The sequence below is a fragment of the Lycorma delicatula genome, chromosome 4 (assembly GCF_047948215.1).
Source record: "Lycorma delicatula isolate Av1 chromosome 4, ASM4794821v1, whole genome shotgun sequence".
NCBI classification, from domain to species: domain Eukaryota; kingdom Metazoa; phylum Arthropoda; class Insecta; order Hemiptera; family Fulgoridae; genus Lycorma; species Lycorma delicatula.
In genome coordinates, this window is record NC_134458.1 from 100,663,987 (window position 1) to 100,690,082 (window position 26,096).

General features: G+C 29.1%; 1 protein-coding gene across 3 annotated transcripts in view; it reads left to right on the forward strand.

Moving 5' to 3' along the window:
* The window catches only part of Ttd14 (TRPL translocation defect 14), a 129,359-nt gene that overhangs the window by 38,004 nt on the left and 65,259 nt on the right, over positions 1-26,096 (forward strand). For all 3 annotated transcript variants that reach the window (XM_075363799.1, XM_075363801.1, XM_075363800.1), the window contains one exon: positions 10,608-10,645. In XM_075363799.1, the coding sequence (XP_075219914.1) occupies positions 10,608-10,645 (38 nt within the window). The remainder of the gene's footprint in view (positions 1-10,607; positions 10,646-26,096) is intronic.

The following is a 26,096-nucleotide window of genomic DNA, read 5'->3' on the forward strand; positions in this document are numbered from 1 at the left end:
CCGTCGAAATCTGAAAACCGAAATTTTTCGCGATCACAATACTTATTTACTACGTAAAAGGAAATAAAACGTCGGAAGAATCAAAATCTATCAGGTGCAATCCTTTTTAACTTGTTTCTATTGCTTTGTGTATCGTCGTTGACCTCGATAAGCGCTGCACCCTGTTTCGTAGGTAATAGTGGGCGGGTATTTTTCATTCTTTAGTGAGAAATTTAAATGTTACCTTTGTGTGATGGATAATGGAAAGTACGTTGGTTTGTATAGGAATTGTGAAGGGACCTGTTAATTGATTTTTTCTATTGAAAGGTTTTCATTTCAGATAGAACTCTGTGTTATAAAGAGATATTCATCTGGCTATTAAATTTAATTTTCCTGGGACATCTGAAAGTTTTATTTTGCAATACATGACATTTATTGTTTCATTGTAATTAATTATTTTACATAATTTATTTTTGCGATGGCAAATGATAATTTTAACGCTTTATTTTTGTAGTAAACATTGCATATGAATAATGAGCATATTATCCACGTTCATTTCCGTCGGCAGCGGACGAAATGAGTTCATGAAGACATGTACTATTCATTAACGTTTACTGATAATAATCTGTGCAGACAGTAGTATGGCCATAGATTAGTTTCATAATTGAATTCCTTAATATAATAATTGTATTCCCTACATTTTTCTTTTTCTTTATTAATCAGCAGTACCATCTGCTGATAGAACCTTGAATCGTTCAGATATATTTGTTAGTGAAGAAATTGGTTAACAAAAAAATTCCCGAAATAGGTGAAAATATTTTGTAAACGTGTAAAAAAATTGAAGTCAAATTTCGTATAAAAATTTGTTCATTTTTGTGCTAAAATGTGTTGCCTTTTTTTTTTGTTCTCTAGAAAATATTTTTTTCGAATAAAGTATGTCTCCCACCCTTTGAAACTTTTTAAATTATTTGGTTATAGTTACAGGACAACAAAAGTTTTAATTAAATTATTAATTTTAAATTATTGGTCAAATAATAATTATTATTTTGAATTGAATTAAGTTTTTTAAAAAAATGCTTTTTTCTTTCAACTTATTTTAAATTCCAAAATAAACTTTCAATTATATCTGCTTTATTTAAAACAACCGTAGTGTTAAAATTAAGCATTTAAATTTATGAGCTGTTTATTATAAAAAGAAATTATGTACTTTTTAGGAGGAAAAAGATTATTTTAATATTCTTTTATCGATTATTGACAAAAGGTACTTTCAGTTAATAGTTTTACTTGTCCTCAATTTTGGATTTCTTAAAATCTAAAATGTTTTATAATGAAAACCTATTTCTTCAATGTAATTAAATGCTTTAATTATTTTTAAGTAAGAACATTAAACTAGTTACATTTTTTAATAACTTAACTGATCGTTTTTACGCAAAAACGTCATTGCGGTTTTAAATTAAAATTTATAAAATTTCTTAAGTTTCTGTAGTTTCTTTTATTTCTTCGATAGCTCTGATTGAAGTAAGATTCTTAAATCGTAGAGAAATAAAAAAAAAAAAACATGTTGCATATGGTATAGAGACTAGTTTCATTTAAAAAGTGACGTCTTACGATTATTTTTTTAACTATGGACTGTATTATACTGGGTGTTTCAAAATGATTATCGGAGTTTTAAAGCTGTGTAATATTCCTAAAGTTCCATGTACGTTGATTAATTAGAAATGAAATGAAAAAGCAATTCAGACAGTTGTAATTGTTTGCAAGCTTGTAAACGGTTTCCAGTACCTTCCGCTTGAAAACGTGTGTAGCAAAGATGGCGACCCCGCTCCCAAAAGAAAGCATTATATGTTTTGCAGTTTGCAAGCTGTGAATCTGTGATTACCGTTCAACGTGTGTTCCGTTGCGATTCTCCGAGCGACAATAATATTCGTAGATGGTGTAACCAATTAGTTGAAACTACTGGCTAAATTTATAAAGGGAATAGTATAGGACGACTGAATGTATTGTCTGAACAAGAATCGTCGTCTCCATGATAAACTATTTTGATATGCTACAGCTATGGTTCGTTCACCAACTGCAGTGCGAGCCACAGAACTTTATTTGGCAATAAGGTGATGCGCCTCCTCACTGGCATAACTCTGTAGTGATTGGTTGAATAAAATTCTCCCTGACCACTGGATCGGTCGCTGGGGACCAGATGACAGGACTTGTTTGCCATGGTTTCCATGTCACCTGTTCTGACCCTGTCCAATTTTTTTCTGTGGAGGTTTATAAAGGATCAAGTGTATGTGTTACTGTTACCGGCTGACCTACCCGACTTGAGACACAGGATTGAAGCAGCTGTCGCATCAATTACTCCAGATGTGTTGATTAAAGTATTGGATGAACTCTCTTATCGGCTGGATGTGTGCCTTGTGACAATGGTGCTCACATTGAACACTTGCAGGAAAAACTGTTTGAATTGCTCTTTTGTTTCATGTATAATTTATCAAAGTAATTAAAACTTAATAATTATTGCATAACTTTAAAATCCTGATATTAGTTTTGAAACATGATATAATAAAGTCCATAATTAATATAATGTAAATTTGTTTTGATATAAATGACTAATATCATTTTTACTTATTACGTATGATTGTTAATTATGGAATTCAATTATTAATTGTTTTTAAATTTAACTTAACACTCGCATTACTCATGTGATTTGGTTTATTTGCTGTCAGCTATTTAATTAATCTATTTTTGTCCTATTATGTAGAACATTTTTCCTTTTGATTCTAAACAAAATAATTTGCATGAGTAATGTATGCATTAAATTACTATTATAGAAGAATGAATAATAGAAGTTAAATAATTAAGTAATTAATCATTTTCTTTATGTAATAGTAGTTAGTTAAAATTACTTTTGTGATTATATATAATGTAATTCAATATAATTTGAATGTATTATATATAATGTAATTCAATATAATTTGAATGTATATATATTTAAATAGTAAAAAAAAAAAAACTTAAAAAATGTAAAAAAATATTGGAATTGAAAGATTAAATTAAACAATTTGATCTAGATGTCAGATTTAAATTTATGGTCTAACAAAATGTAGCATGTTGACAAAAGTTATATGTATATATATAGTTTTAAAAGTTAAACATTTCACAGATGTCGGCTGTCAAACTTCTTATTCTGACATCACATTCATCATCAACAGATGAAAAATATGGAATTATATGAAGTTCTGTTAAAGTCTGTCAGGCAGAAAAGTGAAACAAAAAAAACCTGTAGCTTTGACTTGACTTTTTTACAAAATGTTAAAATATCTATTTTAAAAAAATAATCAAGCTATAACTTTTTTCAGTTTTGTACATAACGAAAATAACATTAAATAAGTATATCCCAATTGAAGTATGGGATAAACTTAAATTTATTTTTTTTATCATAATTATATTTTGCCTTATAATGATAAAAAAATTTCATTTTTAAATAAATTTTACCCTCCATATACCAGTTACCAGTTAGGTGCAATTTTAAAAGTTTAGAAGCTGTGGTAAAGAACAGTTGATTATCTGTAGTTTGGGTGGCCTACTCACTGCTGATAATAGTAATGAAAATTTTCAGAATCGATAATGTTTTAGTTTAAAATCAGAAATATCTATTAGCGCCTAAATGTAATGAAATAAAAATTCAAATATTACTATAAAATTTGAAAATTAGTTCAATTTAAATTAAAAATTTGTTTCAATTTCAAAATAATTCAAGCCCGTATTGAAATAAGTCTGGTTTTTTTTTTTGCTGGTAATGTATTGTAACTGTATAATTGATTTTAATAATAAGTATTTTTTGTAATATTGAATTGGTTCTTGTTTCACTTAAAAATTATAATGCAGTATCTAATACATTTCATTCTGTTTTTGTTTTAAATAAATTTACATTTTTTAAGAAAATGTTTGTCCAGTCAATTCTAGTTGCACAGATTTTCTCAGAATTTAACTCTACAAATTTGTTTACAAAATACTATTTATTTACTGGCAGTTTTATGAACTTACTATAAATCAAATCTAAAAAAATGTGTGTTTTGCATCACCAATTTTTTGTATTTCACAATTTTCTAAAAGTTACTAGATACAGTTTTAGGTTTTATTTTATTCAAATTTTCAGGTCAAAAACCATATGAAACCTTCAAATTTTCCCTTAATTGAAGTTTAAGAATTTTAGTATGTCTTCATTTCATCCTTTGAATAGAAATCAGAGTGAAATTTATTGCTAGCTGTAATTTGGAAGTGAAGTGTTTTCAGACATGTGAATTTTTTTTCTTCATTTTCATTTATAGAGCATGTTCTGAAATTCTTTCTGCTTCATCGTGAGCTTCCTATATAGTCTGGCAGTAAATGTGTTGAGTCATCTTATGAGTGATCAGCTGCTATCCAGTTCACTCTCTTTTTTATGTTCTCTTCTTATCTGCATTCTTTTTCTTTATCTCCAGCTCTTGCTCAGTTAATGATTTGCTTATCAAATCTGTGCTCAAATCCCGAATCCTCTTGGTAATACAACTATTCAGTAACATAATTTTTATTTGCGTTCTCCAGAAACTGATATCACTGATCGGTCAAAGCAGATTTAGCAGATCAGTCAATGGAAAATTCCATTTCATTTGCTTATTTATTCTGTAAATTAAGATTTTCCACATGTGACATAAGTCTTCTGTAGATTTAAGCAGTTCAGATTTGAGCCATAAATACAGTCCAGAGTTGTGTAACCTTCCCAAAATGTTTTACAGTAATAACTTTTCTCTGATGAGAGCTGTGTAACAAATTTGTTTTATGGTTCACCATTATCAGGACTGTTATAACTCCCTTACCAGTGGTCTATAGGAAAGCTGTGTAACATTGGGTGGCAAAAAATTGAAAGGAAGTTTTTCATCTCGAGTTGGCAAGTACATATTTTCGTGAATGAGAAGTAGCATTATTATTGGATGACCAATACAGCTTTTATGAAGAATATTCAGAGTTGAGATATTCTTGAATCTGTGGCTTTTTTCTTGTAATAATTTTAGGAAAGGTTTGTAGCTCTATTACTGTTGAACAATTATGGGTTGTTTTTTTCCCAATAACAGGTTAATTTCAGCTTGTTCTCCCAAACATTATTACAGGAGTATGACATACTCCTGTAATAATGTTCTTGTAGATACAAAAAAGTCAATGTACAGGATTGTAAATGTTTCATAATAAATGTTCCGACTTATTTTACATTGAAGATTTGTTTAGGAAGAAGATCCTCAGATGAAATAAAATTTTTATTTTCTCCAGGATAATTAGAAGTTTTCTCCCACAGATGTTAACTTTCCTTGGATTATAAGGAGATTGTTTGAATTTAGTTAATCATCCTGAAGTGAATTAGTTTATATAGCATCAAGTAATTTGAAATTCAGATGAAGTTTACTGTTCTACTAAATGTAGAAATTCTAGTTAATTTCAAGCACAATTGGTTAAAAGTCATTCTCGTCACAAATAATAATTTCAGTTTTTAATTTTTTTTATATTTCTATGTATTTTTGTAAATAATTAATTTCTGTTTATTTTATTATTAAAAATGTTTATGTTTTGAATGCTTAGTTTTAACTGTACTTAATGATTCTTTTTTTTATAATTGTGGTTGATTGTAATAACTTCATTTTTCTATTTTAATTTGCCTTAAAATTCATTAAATTATTATTAGTAACATTCATAAATTTTAATCTGTTGAAATACAAAAGAAAACTAAAATAACAGCTGTAATATTTGACAAACTGAAAGTGTTCCTTTTGAAGTTATAATTAGCCTATATTTTACTATTGCCAAAAAAAAATTGTCAACTTTTTTACTACTCCACTGACAAAGGATGGGTAATCCACAGTGTAAAATTAAATAGAACATTATATACTGTAGAATTTTTAATCTTAAAGTATTTAATAATTCATTAATTGAATTTTATAAAATTTTCAGTATGAATTGAAAAAAATGTATGTTTGCCAGATCTCACTCTTTATATGGTACACACAATGATTTTTGTGTACAAATTATTTTTAGAAAAAATAATTTTCATTTAATATAATTGTTTGGTTAAATATTTATGTAGTGATATACATTTGTGCATCATATTATGTGTCTAGGGCTTCATGTTCTGGTTATATATTTCAGAGCTTATATTGGAGTAGTGGCTAGGAAATCTGCATAAATGCAATGTTTAATTTATCAGTATTGTAAACACTAAAGTACTGATTAAATATCATAAAAGTCTAGAAGTTAAAAAAAATTACATTTCATAAATATTTTAATGCGTAGTAGATTGTTAGTTTAAATATACAACAAATAAAATATTTAGGTTGCTTTAATTTCATAAAAAATGAAAATCCCTGAAAAATAGGTCTAAAAAATTTCATTTGACACACACACACAAACACACAAATGAGTATACATAATGAGCTTTATGTCCTTTGTTTAAAAAATGTATAGCTGATTTTCCACAACCTGCAAACCTTCCTATCTGGTATTATTCCAATAAATATTGATGAGTTGGTTTAAAGATTCACTCAAAATTACAATTTTCTTCACTGAGGAACAAACTAATTAAACTTCTAAGTCCAATTTTTTTTTAAAGGAATACACAAAAAATTATCCAGTTTAAAAAAAAAATAATTAAAAAAAAATTATACAATTTAAAAAAAATTCTCCAATGGAGTTGAATATGTTGATCTATTATTTAACCTTTGTTTTTCAATGAAGGAATTTTATTATTTGGTAATCAAGGAGAGAGCTGTAGAACTATTTCTTTATGAAACTGTTTTATAGGATGTTTGAATGTACATTTTTAGAAAAAAGTAAATAGATATCATTAATGTGGCATATGAACACAATGTAATTTATTTATACTTATTGAATATCTGATTGTTGAGCACAAATAAATAGTTTTATTTACCTCATTATTACTTTAATTGTTGTATGAAAGTGTGTGCTATCTTCATATCTAGCTACTAGCTGGGATTTTAAGGTAAACCATGATTTTTCCTGTCATTGTTGACTAGTTGTAAGTCATGGTTAAAAACTCTTTATTATTGTTTTTTAATGTTTATAAACAGTTTTTTTTAAAATCTGTTTGTAAACAGATCAATCTGTTTGTAATGGAAACTTTTACATTTTTTCTATAAAATATTTGATAAAATTTATGTATTTGGGTGCTGTAAACAAAAACATTCATCTGTACAACAGCCCTATCTTATTTCATTTTTTTTTTCTATCAACCATTTGTTTTTTTCAATAAAAATTGATGAAGTAAGAATGGATTGAGATATTTTAATGTGTTGATAAAAATATGACTGAAATAGTAAAGTGTATCACAAAAATTATACAGTCATTAACAATTTCATATTTGAAATTGTTATTAATTAAATCCCATAAGTGTTGTCAACACCTCCTAGTACACTCTGATATATAAAATAAATAGTATCAGTGTTAATATTAATTGTTAAACAGATTTCTCTGTTCAGTTTCTCAAAATAAGATTACATTCTAAATATAAAATTTTCAAAATAAAAAATATATTAAACAAATATTATATCACTATAATAGGAAGTAGTCACTGGTTAGTGTACTGGCATTCTCATTTGAGAAACAGATAGTCGTACTATAAGTACTGTCATAATGAATGGGTACTTTGGAGAGAAGATGGTAAGGAATGGTTTTTGAAAAGAATAGCGATCATTTTAATAGTTTTGAAGGCAGAAATTATTGATTTTGATGCAGCCTGAACTGCAGAAACTTAGAGCAAACTTATTTTAGCTGAATGGTTAAAATCAGCAGGAAACCAATGCTGTGTTTTCCAAGAAAATGTTTTTCTTATTTTTTGTTCCAAGTCCTTCTTCTTCTTTTTCCTGTTTAGCCTCCGGTAACTACCATTTAGATAATACTTCAGAGGATGAATGAGGATAAAATGTATGAGTGTAAATGAAGTGTAGTCTTGTACATTCTCAGTTCGACCAATCCTGAGATGTGTGGTTAATTGAAACCCAACCACCAAAGAACACCGGTATCCACGATCTAGCATTCAAATCCATGTAAAAATAACTGGCTTTACTAGGACTTGAACGCTGGAACTCTCGGCTTCCAAATCAGCTGATTTGGGAAGACGCGTTCACCACTAAACCAACCCGGTGGGTTTGTTCCAAGTCCCTAGTAAAATATTCAAGAGATAAATTTGTTCCAAATCACTGGTTTGATAGTAATCAAGAGGTCATCAGAAGTATATATAAAGATCATGAAATTCTTTTATTTAGAGTATGGAATGTTTAAGGTTTAAATGAAAGTGGTAAATCAGATAATTTAAAATGAGAAATAGATTGGTTAGGGCAGATGTAGTAGGAATTTCTAAGGAAATATTGAAAGATGAACTACATTTGTGGTTAGTGAATTATAGGGTAATTAACATATTATTGAATAGTGGAAGTGCAGTTGGAATAATAATAATAATAATAATAAATAAGATTGTAATACAAAGTACGAGTATGTAGGCCGCATAATGAAAAATTAATCAAAATAGATTCAAAGATTAAGCTAACTTCAATAATACACATATACCTTTGACAGAAAAAGAAGAGATAGAATTGATAAAATTAATAAAAAGTTTTAGTCAAATTTGAAAATTTGAAATTAATGGAAGGTTAATAAAATACCATAGTAGAGGACAATAAAATGGGAACATAGGTGAAGAATTTGAGCTTGGTCAATGAAATTAAGAGTTGGGATTTAGAATTTTGCACTGAGAATAAATAGTGTTATTAGGTTTCCTGCGTCATCGAAAAATAATGTTTAGTGTAGTATAAGTCAAATGAATTTGCACTTGCTTGATAAGAATAAAAATATTTTTATAATACTTAGAATACTAGTTAACTCTATTATGATGTTATTAAACACAAACATGCAAATTGCTAATTTGTGTAAATTTGTTTTTTTGTTCTTCTAGTGCAATAAGCAAATAATTGTAGGTGTCGACACAAGTCATCACATGCTCGTAAAAATAGCATAGTCTCAAGAATTACAAGCATTCTGTGCTGGTGTACTAAGTTTGTAATGAAACAATTTTTTGTTGTCTTCTTCACTTAGGTAATACACCAGTCTGCCAGACCCATTGAGATGAAGACTATTCATTTCTATAAAACACCCTCATTTTATTCACTGCTGGTACTGGCCTTATGATGATCATAATCTCAGAAAAAGTAGCACAAACTGGTGATTCTTTGACCTTGGATGTTTATCATGTGTCAAAATTATAAGAAAGAACTGGATAGATTGTATAAAATAACGAATTAATACTTTTTTTTTTCTTTGAGAAACAATCTGTTATATACACTTCCTTGTATTTTATAAACTGTTAACACGTTATAGAGTTGGATAATTTATTTGGTGGATTGGGTTGAGAGATCTGGCTCTTGGTTATTTTTAGAAAGCCATGAGTTCAGCTTCTTAAGGGTGTTTTAGAAAGCATAGGAGGAGGTCCTTTCTTTATGGAATTGATTGGTATCATCAATAATGAAGTGAAGTGGCTTGATTTGCTGCAGCTTTATACTGCTAAGTGGATGAGAGCATTTGGTTCATGAGGTATATTTATCTTTACAGTAGTGTGCAAATTAATCCAAACACAGGGAATTTTTTGTATATTTCTATGTAGCAGCTACACTGCTTGATATTGCAATGCTTGCATTGTTTCTCTTTCTGAACAAACCAGTACGACATAGCAACAAATAGCTTCTGAGTGTGATGTTGGACTAGAGACAGTAAATGCTATTTTTGAATAATTTAAAGAAACTAACCAATTTCTTTTTAATTTATTTCTTTATAAGGAACCCCTTTTCACCTCAAAAGAAAGGCAATTGCAGCTGTAAAAGAAAACTACTTCAACGCAGGGTTGGTGATTTATCAGAAAAAATACCAGGGTCAAAATTATTGCTGTGGACTTAAATCAAGAATTACTGGCCAGCAGAATAGATTTACACGTGACAGTTATTTGATGCCGACTTCATGCAGCTGGATAGAAAGTTCATCGGCCAGCTAAAAAGCAGCTTTAACAACCAGCAATCCACAAAAAAAAGCTCTTGTGGGCCAAAGCACATGCTAACTGGACCAAAGAAGACTGGGAAAATGTTGCTTTCCGACCAGTCACATTTTTATGTTCAAGGACAGAGGGTTCGAAGTATTAGAAAATGTTTCAAAGAATGAAACAAAGTGTTCCCATAGCCAGGCAACTCCCTAAACCCATTTGAAAATCTTTGGACTGTAGTCAAAAAAATCACTCATAAAAAGAATTGTACCACAAAAATTGACCCCATTAAAGCAGCTTGTTTCATGATTAAGAAATCAAAAAATGTGTAGTATACATGTTGGATTGGTGTTAAATCATACGTAGTGATTGAAATTCATGGATTGTTTTGATATTGTCAATTGTTAAACAGTATCTATCAGTAAGTCTATTACAATCATTCAGTAATTTCTAATTATTAAAAAAGTTATTTTTTATATTTTGATGTTACTTGTTAATAAAAAAGTAGGTATTGTAATAATTATATTTAACATTTTTCATTTATTTTGTTTTTTTTTTCTTACAGTGGTGGTATAAAGTTTTCAGATCTCACAACAGAAGAAGGTAAGTGCAAAAAACTTTTAATTGCTGTGTACCTGTTCATATGTTATTAACCAAACTAAAATAGGATTGTAAAATTATAAATTAGAAGATTACGGATGATATTGGCACTGTTAAGTTAAAAATGTAATTATGAAATAAGTTGAGTTGGATGGTATGAAGAACATTGATGTAATTTATTGTACCTAATATGTAATTTATGAATGTGAAATATTCCTTTTTGGAGGTTAATGTTTTATGTTACCCATGAAAATAATGGAAAACGTTCATATAAAACCTGTGTCCTAAAATGCTTTGCTTGCGAGTTACAGCTAGTGAACGATTTTGCTCAGATATCAGCTACTCCAGTCAAATGAGGTCATACTGAAATTTTTAGGACATTAATTAAGGGGCAAAATTAGTGATTTCTTATGGTTTTTACTTGAAAAATTGAAAAAAATAGGTCCCAGAACTGTATTTGAAGTAATTTTAGAGAAATCTGTGGTGAAAAAACCCCTGTTTTTTATGTTTGACATGCAATAACGTTGTTAAATGGGTAACAAACACACAAAACTTTTAAACAAAACTTGTAGAAAATTTAATTTTGAACAAAATGGTGTAAGATAAGTTGAATAAAAATTCAAATCCGTGTAAAAATAACTGACTTTACTAGGACTTGAATGCTGGAACTCTTGATTTCCAAATCAGTTGATTTGGGAAGACGCGTTCACCACTAGACTAAGCCGGTGAGTTCAGTAAAACATCTAAATCGAAAGCACTTAACGCAGCAACATTATCAACATTAGCGATTTCACTGTGATATATTGTTTCTTTAATCATAGATCGATTACATAACATTGATATTACACTAATTCATGCTCGTAATCTGATTGTAACTTCTGGCAAATGGAGGTTCTGCGATGCAGTGACAGACATTGCCTTTTATGAATTTCTCACACCAATCACAGCTAGCTTTCCAATGAAATGCTAGATCCTCAATGGCAATTTCCCTGGCCTTTAAGATCAGCCCATTTCTTATCACTGGAAGACCTTTTGTGCTGAGTTCCTTGAAATAAGTCAAAACAGCTGATCAATTTCCAGATATTTTCCATGTTTTGCTCCTGAAAAAAGATTTTTTCATTCGTTTATACACAAATAATTTCCATTTCATATTGCATCATTTACGCACATTCAGTTCGTTTACCGAGAACTGTTTACTGGTGGCACGATTTCCGATCTGTTCAGCGTGTAAAATAATCTTACTTTTAAAGTCTTCGTCATGTGTGAAACGCTTTTCCATGATGATGAAGTGGTTAGAAAAACACAATAAATAGGTGAATGGAACGGTTATGAAAAAACGAATTGATCTACAACTACAGTAGTATGCCGTACGCTTGTTCAACATTGAATGAGGGTTTGACAGGAAATGTGAAAGAACGTTTCATTGTTCATAGAGCACACATACAAATTCCAGAATGATGACCCATCACCAAATTTGGTCAACAGTAACAAAGCTGTTGAGATGTAAAGCTCTTTGAGATGAGTCATTTTTCTAGAAATTTGTGTACGCTCTATACTTGATGACAAATGTTCTTTCATGTTGCCTGTCTGGTCTCCATTTGATTACAGATTCAGGTGTTTGGATTCAAAAATTTCAGCTTTTTACCTATTAACTATGCGTTTATGTGAAACGGTATTAGACCTCCAATTGAAGACGCACCTTAAATTTAAGACACACCTGACATTTTGACCCTTTAATCTGTAAAAAAAGGTGTGTCTTAAATTCAAAGCAATATGCTACTATTGAAAATTAAATTTCTTGAGAACATAATTGGTGTAGTTACATAGGTATCTGATATCAGCTTTTGTGTTAATTTATCCCCAGTTAGGTAAAAATTTGCTGTTGATAAATAAAATGATTGTTTTCATAACTATTATAATTTTAAAGTATTATTCTGTTTGATGTTTGCCTTTGAAATGAGATATTGGAGGAGGATGTTAAAAATTAGGTGGGTTGGTTAAGTAAAGAAGAAGTCTTAAGATTAGGCAGGATTAGAAATTTTATAGCAGCTGAACTAGCAAGTTGGCATTCAGATACAGATCGGAGGGATCTGTAAAAGCTAAAAATTTTAGCAAAAGACAAACATTAAAATATATAGATAGTTGAAGATGCAGGATTTAGTAAATATGTTTTAATTTAAAAGATTGGTTAACACTGGAGAACACCATTAAACCAGATAATTGAGTAATGGAAAATAATTCTTATGCTAAATTGTTTGTAAATAATATATCTCATATTCCAATTACTTTTTGTGAACCGTATTAGTAATTAACTTTAAACATGCATTAATCTTTTATTGTTTAAAATAATCATAATCTATTGTCTATTTTATTTTTTTTTTAATTGTTAGCTGGCATTGACTGCTATATTTATGTATTGTTAAATACAGATAGTGTGCAATTACTTATAAAAAGAGAAACCATACATTTTTGTATAATGCAAATAATTTATTGAAATTATTTTATAAAATTACTTTTGCAGCCAGCAATTTTTTCCTTAACTTTATTCATTAATTTTTTTAATTAATTATACTTGAGTCATTGCAGGTTTTATAGAACTATCTGTAGGGTTATGGGAATATGATTATATTGTTTGCAACCCAGGACCAATTTTCATGTACATTATATAATTTGTAAGTAATTGATTAAGGAAATATTAAATTAGGGTAGATATTCTTCTGGTTGTTTGATCAATACAGTATAGGCTGTATCTCATGTGAATTCAGTATTATTATTATTAAAGGTAATTTATGTCATGCAATGTCAATTTTGATCATTCCATTTTAGGGGAAATACAAAAAAATGCCAAGATAATTTGTTGAATATAATTTTATTGTGTTTTAAATTTTATTATTTTATCATTATTATTTGCAATTTATTCATTTTATCTAGTTTTTGCCCAATATCTTTTTTTCATTATATATTATTTATTCAAATGAAAAATGATAATTTTTTTATCCTTGAAATATTAATACTGTTGGAACTGAGCTGATTATGTATTATTTGCACATATTATGTGCTCTAAATTCAATTGTTAGAGAAGAATTTAAATTAAATTGTGCACAGATAAGAGAGTTATTTTAAGAGTATCTGGAAAATCTAGACCACCTGTTATTAAGAATTTTATAAAAAAAGTTGTTATTTTGGGCTTGTGGGCTTTTTTTATATTAACCGGATAGGCATTTTTAAAATTAATTATTTGTCCAGCCATTGAATAGAAAGTAGAACCTCTGCATAGGTACATCTGTATCCTTACCAAAAAACAGTCTTAATTATATGCATTTGGTATTCTGATCATAAGAACCCACTCCATGGCTAAGTCATAAAAAAGTGCATACTTGGACCGGCTCCTCCTTGTCTTGTCAGAGCCGGATGTATTGTTACAAATCAGCAAGCCAAACCTATGGGCCAAGTAAAATGTTAATACACTTGTATGAACATCATACAACTCTTAAAGAAAACAATCGTCACTTAGGCGTATGTACCTTTATTGTTCAAGTATTGCATTAATAAGAGAGGCTGGGAGAAGTAGGGAAAGCATTATTAATGTATATCTCTCATTAATGGTATCCCAACCCTGTAGGGGGAAGACACCCACCTTGTGACTTTACCGGTCGCCACACCACCCCCTCTGTTCCGAGCCCTTACAGGCTTTACCGGAGGTCGTCTTTAGACCCTCTAACTGATTACATCTCACCATCATCAGCCAGGCCTTGGTCAGGATGCCACCAATGTAAATGCCTCAGCAGACATTTGCATCAGTAAAATACAAATAAAATTTTGCCTTCACATAGGCCTCAAATGGGCATTTATTGTCCGTTTGAGGCAAAGAATGTACATTCATTCTTTTTTTTTTATATAAAGTAATTTTATTAAAAAGAAGATTAATGACTAACATTCAAATTTTATAATAGGCAAAATGCAAAAGATTTTTGTTTTTAATATAGTATCCCCAAAATTGTAGGGTGAATGCGAATGCATTGTTCAAAGTTACACCACAGTTCTTTAGTGGCGAAAAGTGATTAAAGTAATTGCACATCGTAAGTCTAAGTAATGTTTTTTTTAATTTTTTTAACAGGGTGACTCCCTCAACTACTGCAGTTTAATCTATAATCATCTTTTGATTTCATATTAGAATACATATAAATTTGTTTTAAAAATCATCCTTAATCTTCTAATGGAGTTTTGTTATTAAAATATTTCTTCTGATTTATGTATTGTATTTTTGTTTGGAAATAAATAGACTTATTAATTTTTTAATTTATTAGTTTTATAATTATTGTATATTTTATCTATTGTCATTGCTTTTAATTATTTCTTGTGATTGTTTACTCTTGTAATTGGTATGAAGTATGATTGGTTTGAGGAAAATGTATTATTTTGTTCATTATTAAGTGTGGATAATTACTAAGGTCTAACTATTTGTTACTGCCTGCTGTTATGTGTGGGTGGGTGAAATATGTTTTCAACTAGAGGATTTTAATATAAATCATTAAGTATTAGCTTAAGTATATTTTACAATTTAAAAAAATAAAAAACAGTTGTGTGTGTGAATGTGTGCGTGTGTGGGGTTTAATCTTTATTTTTTATACTAATTGTTTGTGTTGCTGATTGTCCCTGTTTTTACATGCGCTCACTGGTCTGACTTCTGCTGGGAATTTTAATGCTTATTTACACACACACTTTGCACTTGTTCTGATACCCAGTTACACACTTTAAATACCGTGATGGAAATTTCAGTGGATCTCATACTTAAGCCTACAACTTATTTACGATGCAGTAATTTATCCCTAATTAGTAAAGTATTTTGGTTTTTCTCCTGTCTTTTGTTATTGTGGATTGTTATAAATTTTTAATAAGACGGGGCAAATCTCAGAATTCTCTTTTAAATTTTACAAAAATTGGTTATCATAACATATCCTATCCCAAGCTTACTGAAGAAAAATGTGGTGTGAAGTGATCACCATTACCTTTTTTGCTGAACCAAATATACTGTTGCATCTCAGTATCATAACCCGTTTGAAACACTGGTTACATTCAGTCCTACAAGCTACACCTGTACTTCGGTCATTACAGAAACCGGTTCCCTGATTAACATCATTAGTCTCTGAGAAAGGATTTCTGACTAGTGTCAATGTAGATTTCAGATGAATCATAATACATTACAGCTATCTTTAAGCTAATGTTGATTAAACAAAGATTTTTTTTTCAAGTAATCAGAGTTTTATTGTGGAGCATGTTTTTCTATTTTTTTTTATTATTGAAAATGAATTATGAAGGAATATCGTAGTTCTTAAAAATGTAAGCTTTTACAAGGACATTTTATGTAAGATTGTAAATTCTCCTGATCATATGTGGGCACACAGTTCTCTTCGGGTTGATCATCTCTTGTTTTATTTATCCTTTATTTGTTTTCTAAATAGAATCACAGGAATTTGGTTGTTACACTGATACTAGCTAGCACCAAATCAAGGGAACTTTAACCTATGGATTCATTTTAACCAACTGCTATATGCAGGATTGACCATTTTTGAAATTTCATTAAACGCAGAATTTTCCAGCAGTAGTAACTCACTGATGAAGACCTAAATGTAGTTACATAACATTCATCTTTTAGGACCAGCAAATTTATTTATAAATTTTTATTTTATTAATTGAAAATTATATATACAATTTTATTCAACATCCTTGACGCAGCTAGCAAAAGAAACCTTGAGCGCTAGCCGCGAATTCATATCATAGTAACAGGATGATTATTGAAAAGAACTAATTAAAAATTAAAAATTTAACTAAATCAAAATACATGATTTTTGTAACATGATACATAAAAATAAAAACGTAAAAACTTTAAATTAAAAAATTAAGTTAAATAAAATAGACTTAAAAAATATATAGAATCAGAATGTAGAATTTTTTAAATTGACATTGTATTCAATAAAATAAAATACAAGTTGCTCTGATATATATTTTTTCTAGTTTTACTGATACATTTTGGTCACTTTTTGATTGGATGCCTTTTTTTTACTACTACTACTACTAAGTTACTACTAGCATTTTTGATAAAATTGGTGTATTATTTGTGGTGGTTTAAAAAGTTGGAGGACAAAGAACATAATTAACTAATAACAGTTTGCTGCGTCTGGCAAAGAACGTTTTTCTTTTCATAACATGATTAGCATTCTAAAAACAAAAATAATACATTGTCTGTTGGTTTTGAAGTTTTGATTTGAGGTGTTGTAACATGAAATACTGTACTGATGAATTGTGTTTGGGCTGTGACCTTTCTCAAGTGATTTATATTTATAACAGCATGCTGTGGTTTATTATCTGAATGTATGGTACGATTCTTCATTGTTAAATGAAGTTTCAGTACTGTAGGTATAAACACATTTTTCTAATTTAAAAAAAATATTTTTATCACTACCCTGTAAAAAATACAAATTGAAGATGTTTATTCTGTCCACCAGATTAGAATTTCCATTGCAATGGCAAGTGCTATTTTTTTCAAAATTATTATAAGTATTAATAATATCTTTGAAGTAATGTAAATAAATTTTTTATTATGATCTATGCTTAATTACACAATTTATAGATCACATCATTATAAATATAAAAACATAAAATTATAAGATAAAAATAGATGTGAATAAAGTCCATACGTGTTACATTTTTAATATAAACATATGAAATTATCTTAAACGCATAAACTTATTTCAGAAGACTTTATTGACAATTATTTTGAGTATATGTACTAGTATTATGTACATGTTGATTGGGATGTGAACATTCAGGCTTTTTGAAAATATTTTATTAGTATTATTTAAAAATTCATTGAAAAGTAATATTGTTTGTATGAAAGAAAATCTTGTAAAAAAGAAAATTGAATTTTAAATAAATTGGTAGGAAGATTTTGTAAATGGTACAGTATTTTATCGAAAATTACAATGGAAATGTATAAGGCTCTTTCGTAAGACAACACAGTGAAAAGAGAGTTGCATTACAGAACATTTTTGTATTGTGTTGAGTTACATGAAAATAGTTTTGTTGTCCGTTTGATAAGAGGTAGGTATTGTTATTTTTATGAATAAATTACTGTTTTTTTTTTGTTTTTTTTTAGCAAAGATTGCGCATTAATAATTTAAACACAAGCCTAAGTTATATTTAATTTTGGTATACAGAGTTCATACATGTGGCACCAAACAGCGATCCGATAAGCTCATCTGACTTTTTAGGGAGCTTAGTGCTAGAATGAAAAATAAAATGTTTTTTAAATATTTGATTTTAACAAGTTATAATCTTTTTTGAAAAGATAATACTTTTTATTATTACACTTTTGTTTCCATAATATTATAATTTATATTTAAGTATATAAGTATATTTAAGTATTGGTTTGAGTGAAATCTTTAAGAGATTCTTGTGAACTGCAAGATTTTAAGCACGATCGGACTACAGTTGATGAAATTAAGTATCACGTTAATAGTAAACGTATGTTTGTATTGATGAAAAAATTGTGTTACGTAATACATAATATACTTAAATGTTAGGTCATGATGAAAACCTTATGTAGCAGCTTTATAATATAATTTGATGTAACATTATTTTTTATCCCTCAGTGCAAGTGGTAGATCTATTTAATGGAACTGGAGGTAGTTCGCTCTTTGAAAATATTTTGGAGGTTTTAAAGCATATTAAACAGAGTTTAAATCATTATAGCGATTGTATTTATGGTTATTTCAAGGCTTTGATGCAGGAGTAACTTCAAACAAACATATGCTGATCGAGTCCAAGCGTTATCTAATGGAAGGAATGTGGTATGTCAATACTGTAATGGATGTTAATGTTTTACCATAGCTGCCTTTATAGCGGGAGCTACTGCAAACCGGCTGAAACGCACTTTTGTATATGATGTTTATCGGAATTTGGCAATGTAACTTACTTACATTGTCCTTCATACCTCAGCTATCCAGAACTTGGACTCTGGTTGTAGTATAAATTTTTGAGAGTGTATATAGTCATTATTTCTGTATATCTTTGTAAACCTAATTACAAAATTTCAAAGTTGACTTATTTCTTTGTTACTGTATTTTGTTTTTTATTCAACATTTCTAATAATAATGAGAGTTGTAGGAGATATAAAAATTTTGCAAAAAAATTGCAAAGGAAAACGGACTGTTAACTATTATATTTATTTTAATACGTTTTTAATCATTTAAAATTATTTTTATTTATTGAACAAGTTTTTTTTTATGACCATATTGCTTAGAAATTAAATCAAAAGCCAAATGTAAAATTGTTTTCTACTTAAATAAAATATTTATGATGTATAAATGGTTTAGCCATATAAACTACGGAAGTTGTAAATCAGAAGTAAAAAACTTGATAAAGTAAAAAAATGTCTGTTAAATATTCTTTTCTTCAAAGTCACATTTTAAGGGTAAAAATAATTTTCAGCGTAATTGTGTGATCATGTTCTAAATGAACCTTTGTATAGTTCAGCAGTATTTTCTGAAGTTAAATACTGCAGAAATAAAAACAGTGTTTTCTGTTGGTTTTCTTCTTTTTTCAGAAACAGTTAAATGTTTTTATTATGATGGGATAATATTATTTCTACAATAGCAAACCAAAGTGTTTACAAGAAGTATTTTAATTATTGCAGACATTCTTTCTATTTTTAAAGATAAAATTCTACAGTATATTGCGTAGTTAAGATTCAGTTATTTCTATAGAAGGTTAATTTTAACACAATTGTTATATATATGGTATTCTAATGCGACGTAATTTCATTAAAAGAAGCCATGCAGGAAGCTGCTGAAGTATTTTATGTAACATATAACACGTTTGTTTTTCAAGAACTAATGACTGTCACCTTGAATCGATGGTATTTCTCTGTCGGTTTATTTCATTAAATTTTATTTCTTATTGTTCATTGATTGTACAGTAAACTTAATTTATCTGGATTAAACTGGACCAAAAGCAATTGTGATGAATTTGAATGTAGTTGACAAGTAACAAATGTTCAGTAAATTAATATATTCACTACTTGTTCATTTATAATAAAAATATATTCACCGTACAACAAAGTACTTCTTAAATTTATTGTTATTAAAATACGTAATTTAATTATTCGTTATCTAAAAATGAGATGCATCTTTTTTTATTGCAATAATAATGAAATAAAAATTAACATATAAAAAATGGTTTACGCATTTCGTAAAGGTAATATGTTTGAACTTGGTTTAATTCTAATCTTAAGCAAAGTTTATCATTTTATTATCTCATCTACATGTAATTTAGTAATAAATGAAAATAAAACCAAATTTCTGCTTGTTTTAAGAGTAAATAACACATTTATTAATATTATGACATGTCATTGTAGATAACATTTTTGAAGAACAGACTCGTCGCTAGAGAGGTTTTTTAGGCGTAAGGATCAATTATAATTTTTTTATCTAACGCTCGTCTAGATTATATTCGGAAATAAATCTTATTTTATTTCTGCTTTATGATTGCAATATTTAAATGTAGTGATAAATTAATAAAAGCAAATGAATCCAGTTTATTGTGGATCAATAATCTGTCACGAGCTATCATCATCATCTGATGTTATCTCCGAATGGTAAGTCTCTTACACCACTGCTGCCTCCATGCATCTTTGTCCCAAGCCTTCTTCTGCGCTTCATCTATCGACTTATCCTTCTTCCTTGCTTCCTTTCTCCTTCTAATGACCCTTCCGATGCAGTCGTCAAGATTCAATTTCTTATAATTATTGGTCCTTACCGGTTTGCTTTTCCTGTAAGTACCTCCCGCATAATTAATCTTTTTACTTTATTCTCTATATTATTTCTTCATTTCACACTTTATCCGCCCATCACATTTTCTTCGTCTTTCTCCAAAAGTCTTAATTCAGGCCCTTTTCCTGTTGCTTGTCGTTCATATTTCACTTCCAGTTAGTCATCGCTATACCTTTATTTCCACAGCACTCTTGCAGTTTTCTGTTACCATAGCCCCCAAATATCTAATATTTTACTTTTTCTATTCTTTCTCCACTTGTCCTTACCGCTAAATCTTCTGTGTTGTTTGCTTATTACTTCAGTTTTTCCTATCTTTATTTTTTCATTCATAATCTTTCATGTAGTGAACTCTGATAAAGGTCATCGAACAAAATTTGGAAGGAGGTTGTAGGCGATACAAGAAGCCGTTATAATATTAAAATAAGAATCGTATTGTTAGGTGAAATTAATTGGGAACAGTGTAGTAACAGGTGTAACATACCTTTCGCTAGGCAGCTCATGTATTTAAATAAAGCATAAATTCATGTTTTCACATCACTGTCTGTTAGTATGTATTTTAAAACCGTTCATTTTAATTTTAAAGCCTGGTAAATAGTTTGGTAATCTGTTAATACTGTATCCCTAACTCAATAAAAAAATAAAAAATTGAAGAAATCTAAACGGGGAAGCGGTTATGTTTTCTTCCTCCGTCAGTACTTTTTTGGGAGAAAAATAATTTAAATAAAATTTACCATTACAATAATTAACTAAATAGATTATTTTTTTTGTATCGCTTTATTTGCAATCAGTTTCATGGTAAAATAGAAAATATATTATATTTAGTACTTTCAGGTTTCCAAATAGGGAATCTTAATTACTACTATATATAAATCTCATCGGCAACAAAACAACATCCGAATTCAAATATTGTCAGCTGAATTGTATCAGCTAAATAGTAATGTAAAAAACTGCACAATTCTGTGAAGACTTGCCCCGTGCTGATAAATTATTACTTTTTGTTATAGTGTAATCATCTTTGTAATATTATCTATTACTGTGCAAACTGTTTTACGATTTAACAGATTGTTATTCCGTTTCAAGGTTTTTTAATTGTATTATGTGAAATTTAATATAGATACACGGTTCAAATAAGGAGATATGAAATCTGTATGCAATTTTTAAAAATCCGTAATTTCTGAAGCGATCGGTTGGAAGTAGTTACATTTTTAAATGATTTAGCCACCTTGTAATTGTGATAGAAAGACCGAAACGATTGGTTCGTGATGATTATAAAATAATATTATTTGAATTTAAGTCGTCTTTTGTAGGTCCAAAGTTCGTGGAAAAATTGCCATACGTATTATAAATATTATAAATACGGTATTATAAATTGCGATGGCAATAAAAATAAAATAAAAACGAAACTAAAATATATATTTTTTTTTAATCTATTAATGAATTCCTTTACTTTGTCAGTGATAAATAGTTAGGTTCTTTAGATTGTTATTTACATTTAATTGTACTTTTATCTCGGTGTTGAATCACCAGGGAATGGAATTTAAAAAAATAAGTGTAGTAGCTTGAATAGAGTTTTTTTAGTTGTTCAATTAATGTAATCTATGCGATAAAAAATGAAAATTTGTTTGTATTTTTATACAGTAAAAATTTAATTTGTACTTTGTGACATGATTAAATTGGAATTTTGAAGTTATCAAAAGGAAAATTAAATGGGAAAGTACTTACAGTAAAAAAAGTACAAAAGTTAAACGATTAATTTTCGTTGTTATTTAATATATGACCAATCCAGAATCATACGTATATTTAAGTCTGTGTATCTTACTTAATATCTGTATCGTATTTTTATTTGGTCCTTGTGAAGCAAGGAGTAGTTTTATAAATCCGTATAGTTTTAGTTCATTTATATATGTAAATTATGTTACCGTACCTGTATTAGTACTGGAAAATTATAAATATTGTGCGTCAGATATAAATGTGGATACGAATTCTACTGCATAGATGCAAGTGAAATTTTTTTTTATTTCTGTAGGATCGATTTAACTGCTAAATTGTTATTTCGTTGTTGAACTTGAGAGTTTATTTCGTTGTTCTTGTGTTACGTTCATTTTAATCTGTACAACGCCCTGAATATATTCTAAGAGGATTTTAAAGAGCGACACGCCGATTCAATTTTTAAATCTTCGTCAAGGTTAACCGACGCATAATTTTAAAGCGAACTGCAGGGAGAATAATTCATCTTTAAACTGTACTCGTTGTTAAAAATGTTCGTTTCGGTTTTTTTTAAATGGGGGCGGATATTTATATTGGCTTCTGTACAAGTGTTTAAAAAAGAGAAAATTGACATCGACAGTAGTGGAGGGAGAGACATTTACGTTGACAGGAAGAGTTCGTGTTTGAACCGTTGTATGCAATATTGAGGTTTTTCCACCTATTTTTGTATTACATTTTACGAAAACTTAATTTAAATTTTCCCGCTATCCAGTCATGTAGCCAGAATTCTTGTTGGGGAGCATTCGTTAACCGTAATAATTGTTAATAAACAAACTGAAAAGTAGATGTATGCTTCTATCGTCGTAGACAACAGTATAAAAAGACAGCGCGGTTATTGAAGTAATGTGGCAAAGAAGAAAATACTCAAATCTTTTTACAAAAAAAATAAAGTTTCTCTTAAAATCTGGTGCTAGATGGCCATTTCAATCGTTAAAAGCATTGTCGTCCGATACAGGTTAATAATTATAAAAAAGTAAGTAAATAAATAGCGTAAGAAATAATAATGAATATTAATTAACAGATAATTCTGTAGGAATAATCCGATATTAGATCTCAAATCTCAGAATCGCGATATTTTCATTCAAGCACTTCCAGTCTGTTATATATTCCCCTGCTTAGTACAAGCAGTGTACATGAAGTATTTTTTTCAACATTTATTGCGTATATAGATTGTCCCAGTCTTTCTTACGGATATTGATGCGTTAAAAGCATCTGAAATACGAAAGGAACCAGTTACGTGCTTTCTCTGAAAATAATGGTGTTCATTATATGGCCTTTGGTAAATAGAGTATAGGTAGGTGTTACATGTGTAACCTGTCGGGTTGGTCTAGTGGTAAACTCGTCATCTCAAATCATCTGATTTCGAAGTCGAGAGTTCTAAGGTTCAAATCTTAGTAAAGGCAGTTACTTTTATACGGATTTGAATACTAGATTGTGAATACCGGTGTTCTTTGGGGATTGGGTTTCAATTAACCACACACCTCAGGAATGGTCGACCCGAGACTGTACAAGACTACACTTCATTTACATTCATCCTTATCATCCTCTGAAGTAATACCTTACACGGTGGTTCCGGAGGTTAAACAGAAACAAGTAGAGAAAGAAGTGTTACGTGGGTAGAGCTGGATATCGCATCCGTTTCGGTGGACCTGACGTGCTAGTGCGGAACAGTATTTTCGACTAAGGCAAACCGATACCGGTTCATTCCTTTTTTTTTTATCAGCTTGTTATAAGAACTTTTTTCTTGAGAATGACTACGTTGTTTTTGCGTACGAGTTATGGTTTGTTTCAAGTAATTTACAACCGCTATGAATATTGACTTATATCGTATAAATAAATAAGTCGATAAATCTTGTGATCTGAACAGTATATAATTCATTATACAGATAACGTCAGTATATGATAAATTATAAATATAAAAATACAAATTGAAAAAATAAAAAAAAGATGCGATTAAGTCCATTAATTGTTTAAATATAACCGCATGAAACGATGTTAAGGTAAATAATAGCAAATACATTAATTATAAAAAATTGGTACAAAATAATTAACAGTTAAAAAGGCGTTATGGGAATTTATTTGGAGCCAATATTTATGTACACGGAAGGGGATGCAGAAAAATCTGGTAAAATTATGTTTAAAAATTCACCGGCAAAGTAATATTATTTTTATAAAAGATAATTTTTTAATTGTATTTTAAATAAATCGGTGGGAAGATTTTTTATTTTTAAATGATTCGGTAACTTATTAAAAATTGCAGTTGAATGATATTGAGGTCCTTTCTCGTAAATGTTGTGTTGAATTACACCAAAACAGTTCAGTTGTCTGGTTCGGTAAATGTGTATATTGCTATAAGAATAAGTAAGTGTTGTTTTTAGCAACGATTGTACATTCATAAATATAACAGCGAGGGTAAGTTCAAATACATTTAATTTTCTAAGTGTCTGTATTGACGCTTCATAAGTATGAGCATAAAAAAATGATCTGACAGCCCATTATCTTAAAAAAATTGTTTTGATGTTTTGAGGGAGCTTAGAGAGATGACGTTACACTTTAGACCGGTGTATAAGTAAGCGTAATAAATATTTAATAATGACGACAAATAATTTAGCCTTTTATTAAGGTGCTTAAAATCAGAGTGCGGATTGATTCTGTTGCAAACGAAGTCTATTTGATTATCTCACTACAACTTGTCATCTGATAAAACAACCAGAGATTTCGCGCTTTACGGGTAACAAATATTATCGTTATCATTAATGGAAATTCTATTCACACAGTTTGCGTTTCTATTCACACACTTTCCTGAGAAGAACAGTGCAACTGTTTTATCCATATTTAAAGATAAGATAGATGGTTACAATCCATCCGATGAATAATTTTTTGGACTTCTATCGTAATATTGTCAATTTATTATTTATTTTATCTTATCTTATTTTAAATAATTATCTTCAAGTAAGATTCAGTTGTGTCGTCTCCAGAGATGATTGTAAAAAATGGTGCAAGATATTGAGGTAGGTCATTAATAAATATAAGAAAGAAAGGGACTGATAATAATATAATAGATCTGGGGTCGGTAACATGCATTTTTAGTGCGTCCGCCTGAAAAAAAAACCGGTCAACTCCGTTCCTCATAGGAAACTGTACATTGCTATTTCAAAAAAATTATTATAAGTATAGATATTAGTGTATTTAATTCTAATCATGTATGGTTTTAAATACCCCAGTGAAAAGCAAAATCATATTTCACACTATTGCTAATCATCAGCTGTAAATGTCCTTTGAAAGGAACTACAGCATATGTTTTGTCTAGCACCTAAAATAGTATTGTCATGTATGAAACTTTTATTTTTTTATTTATTTCTATGTTTTTTAAATTTTTGCTATTGTTTATCTAGCTATTAATAATAATTTTGTCAGTCTTCTGTATTACTTTATTTTATTGGTGAAAATTTCCTGCAGACAAGCCTCTACTTATTGTATTCGAGAACAGGTATTTTTTTTTGTGAATTTACTTATTTGTTCCCGAAGATACATTTCCTTTTCTTAGTTCATTATTTTATTACATTATTTCGTTACATTTTTTTTTTTTTTAATTTAACTAATGTATCAGCCTATAAAATTTTCAAAACAACATTGTAATTGTTTAGGATGAGAAGTGTAGAACTGCGCATTTAACGATTCGCAGTTTCGTAGTACGATTCGTTGAAACCGGCCCATATTCTCTGACGAGTCGTAGCACCAGGAGAAATGTAAATGTCGAATACGTAATCCGTGAATATTCTTTAGTTTTCTTTTCCGTCTGGTTGTAATGACTAGGTCGTCGACGTCGTTGGTACTCAGGAAGGGTAAGCCAAAAA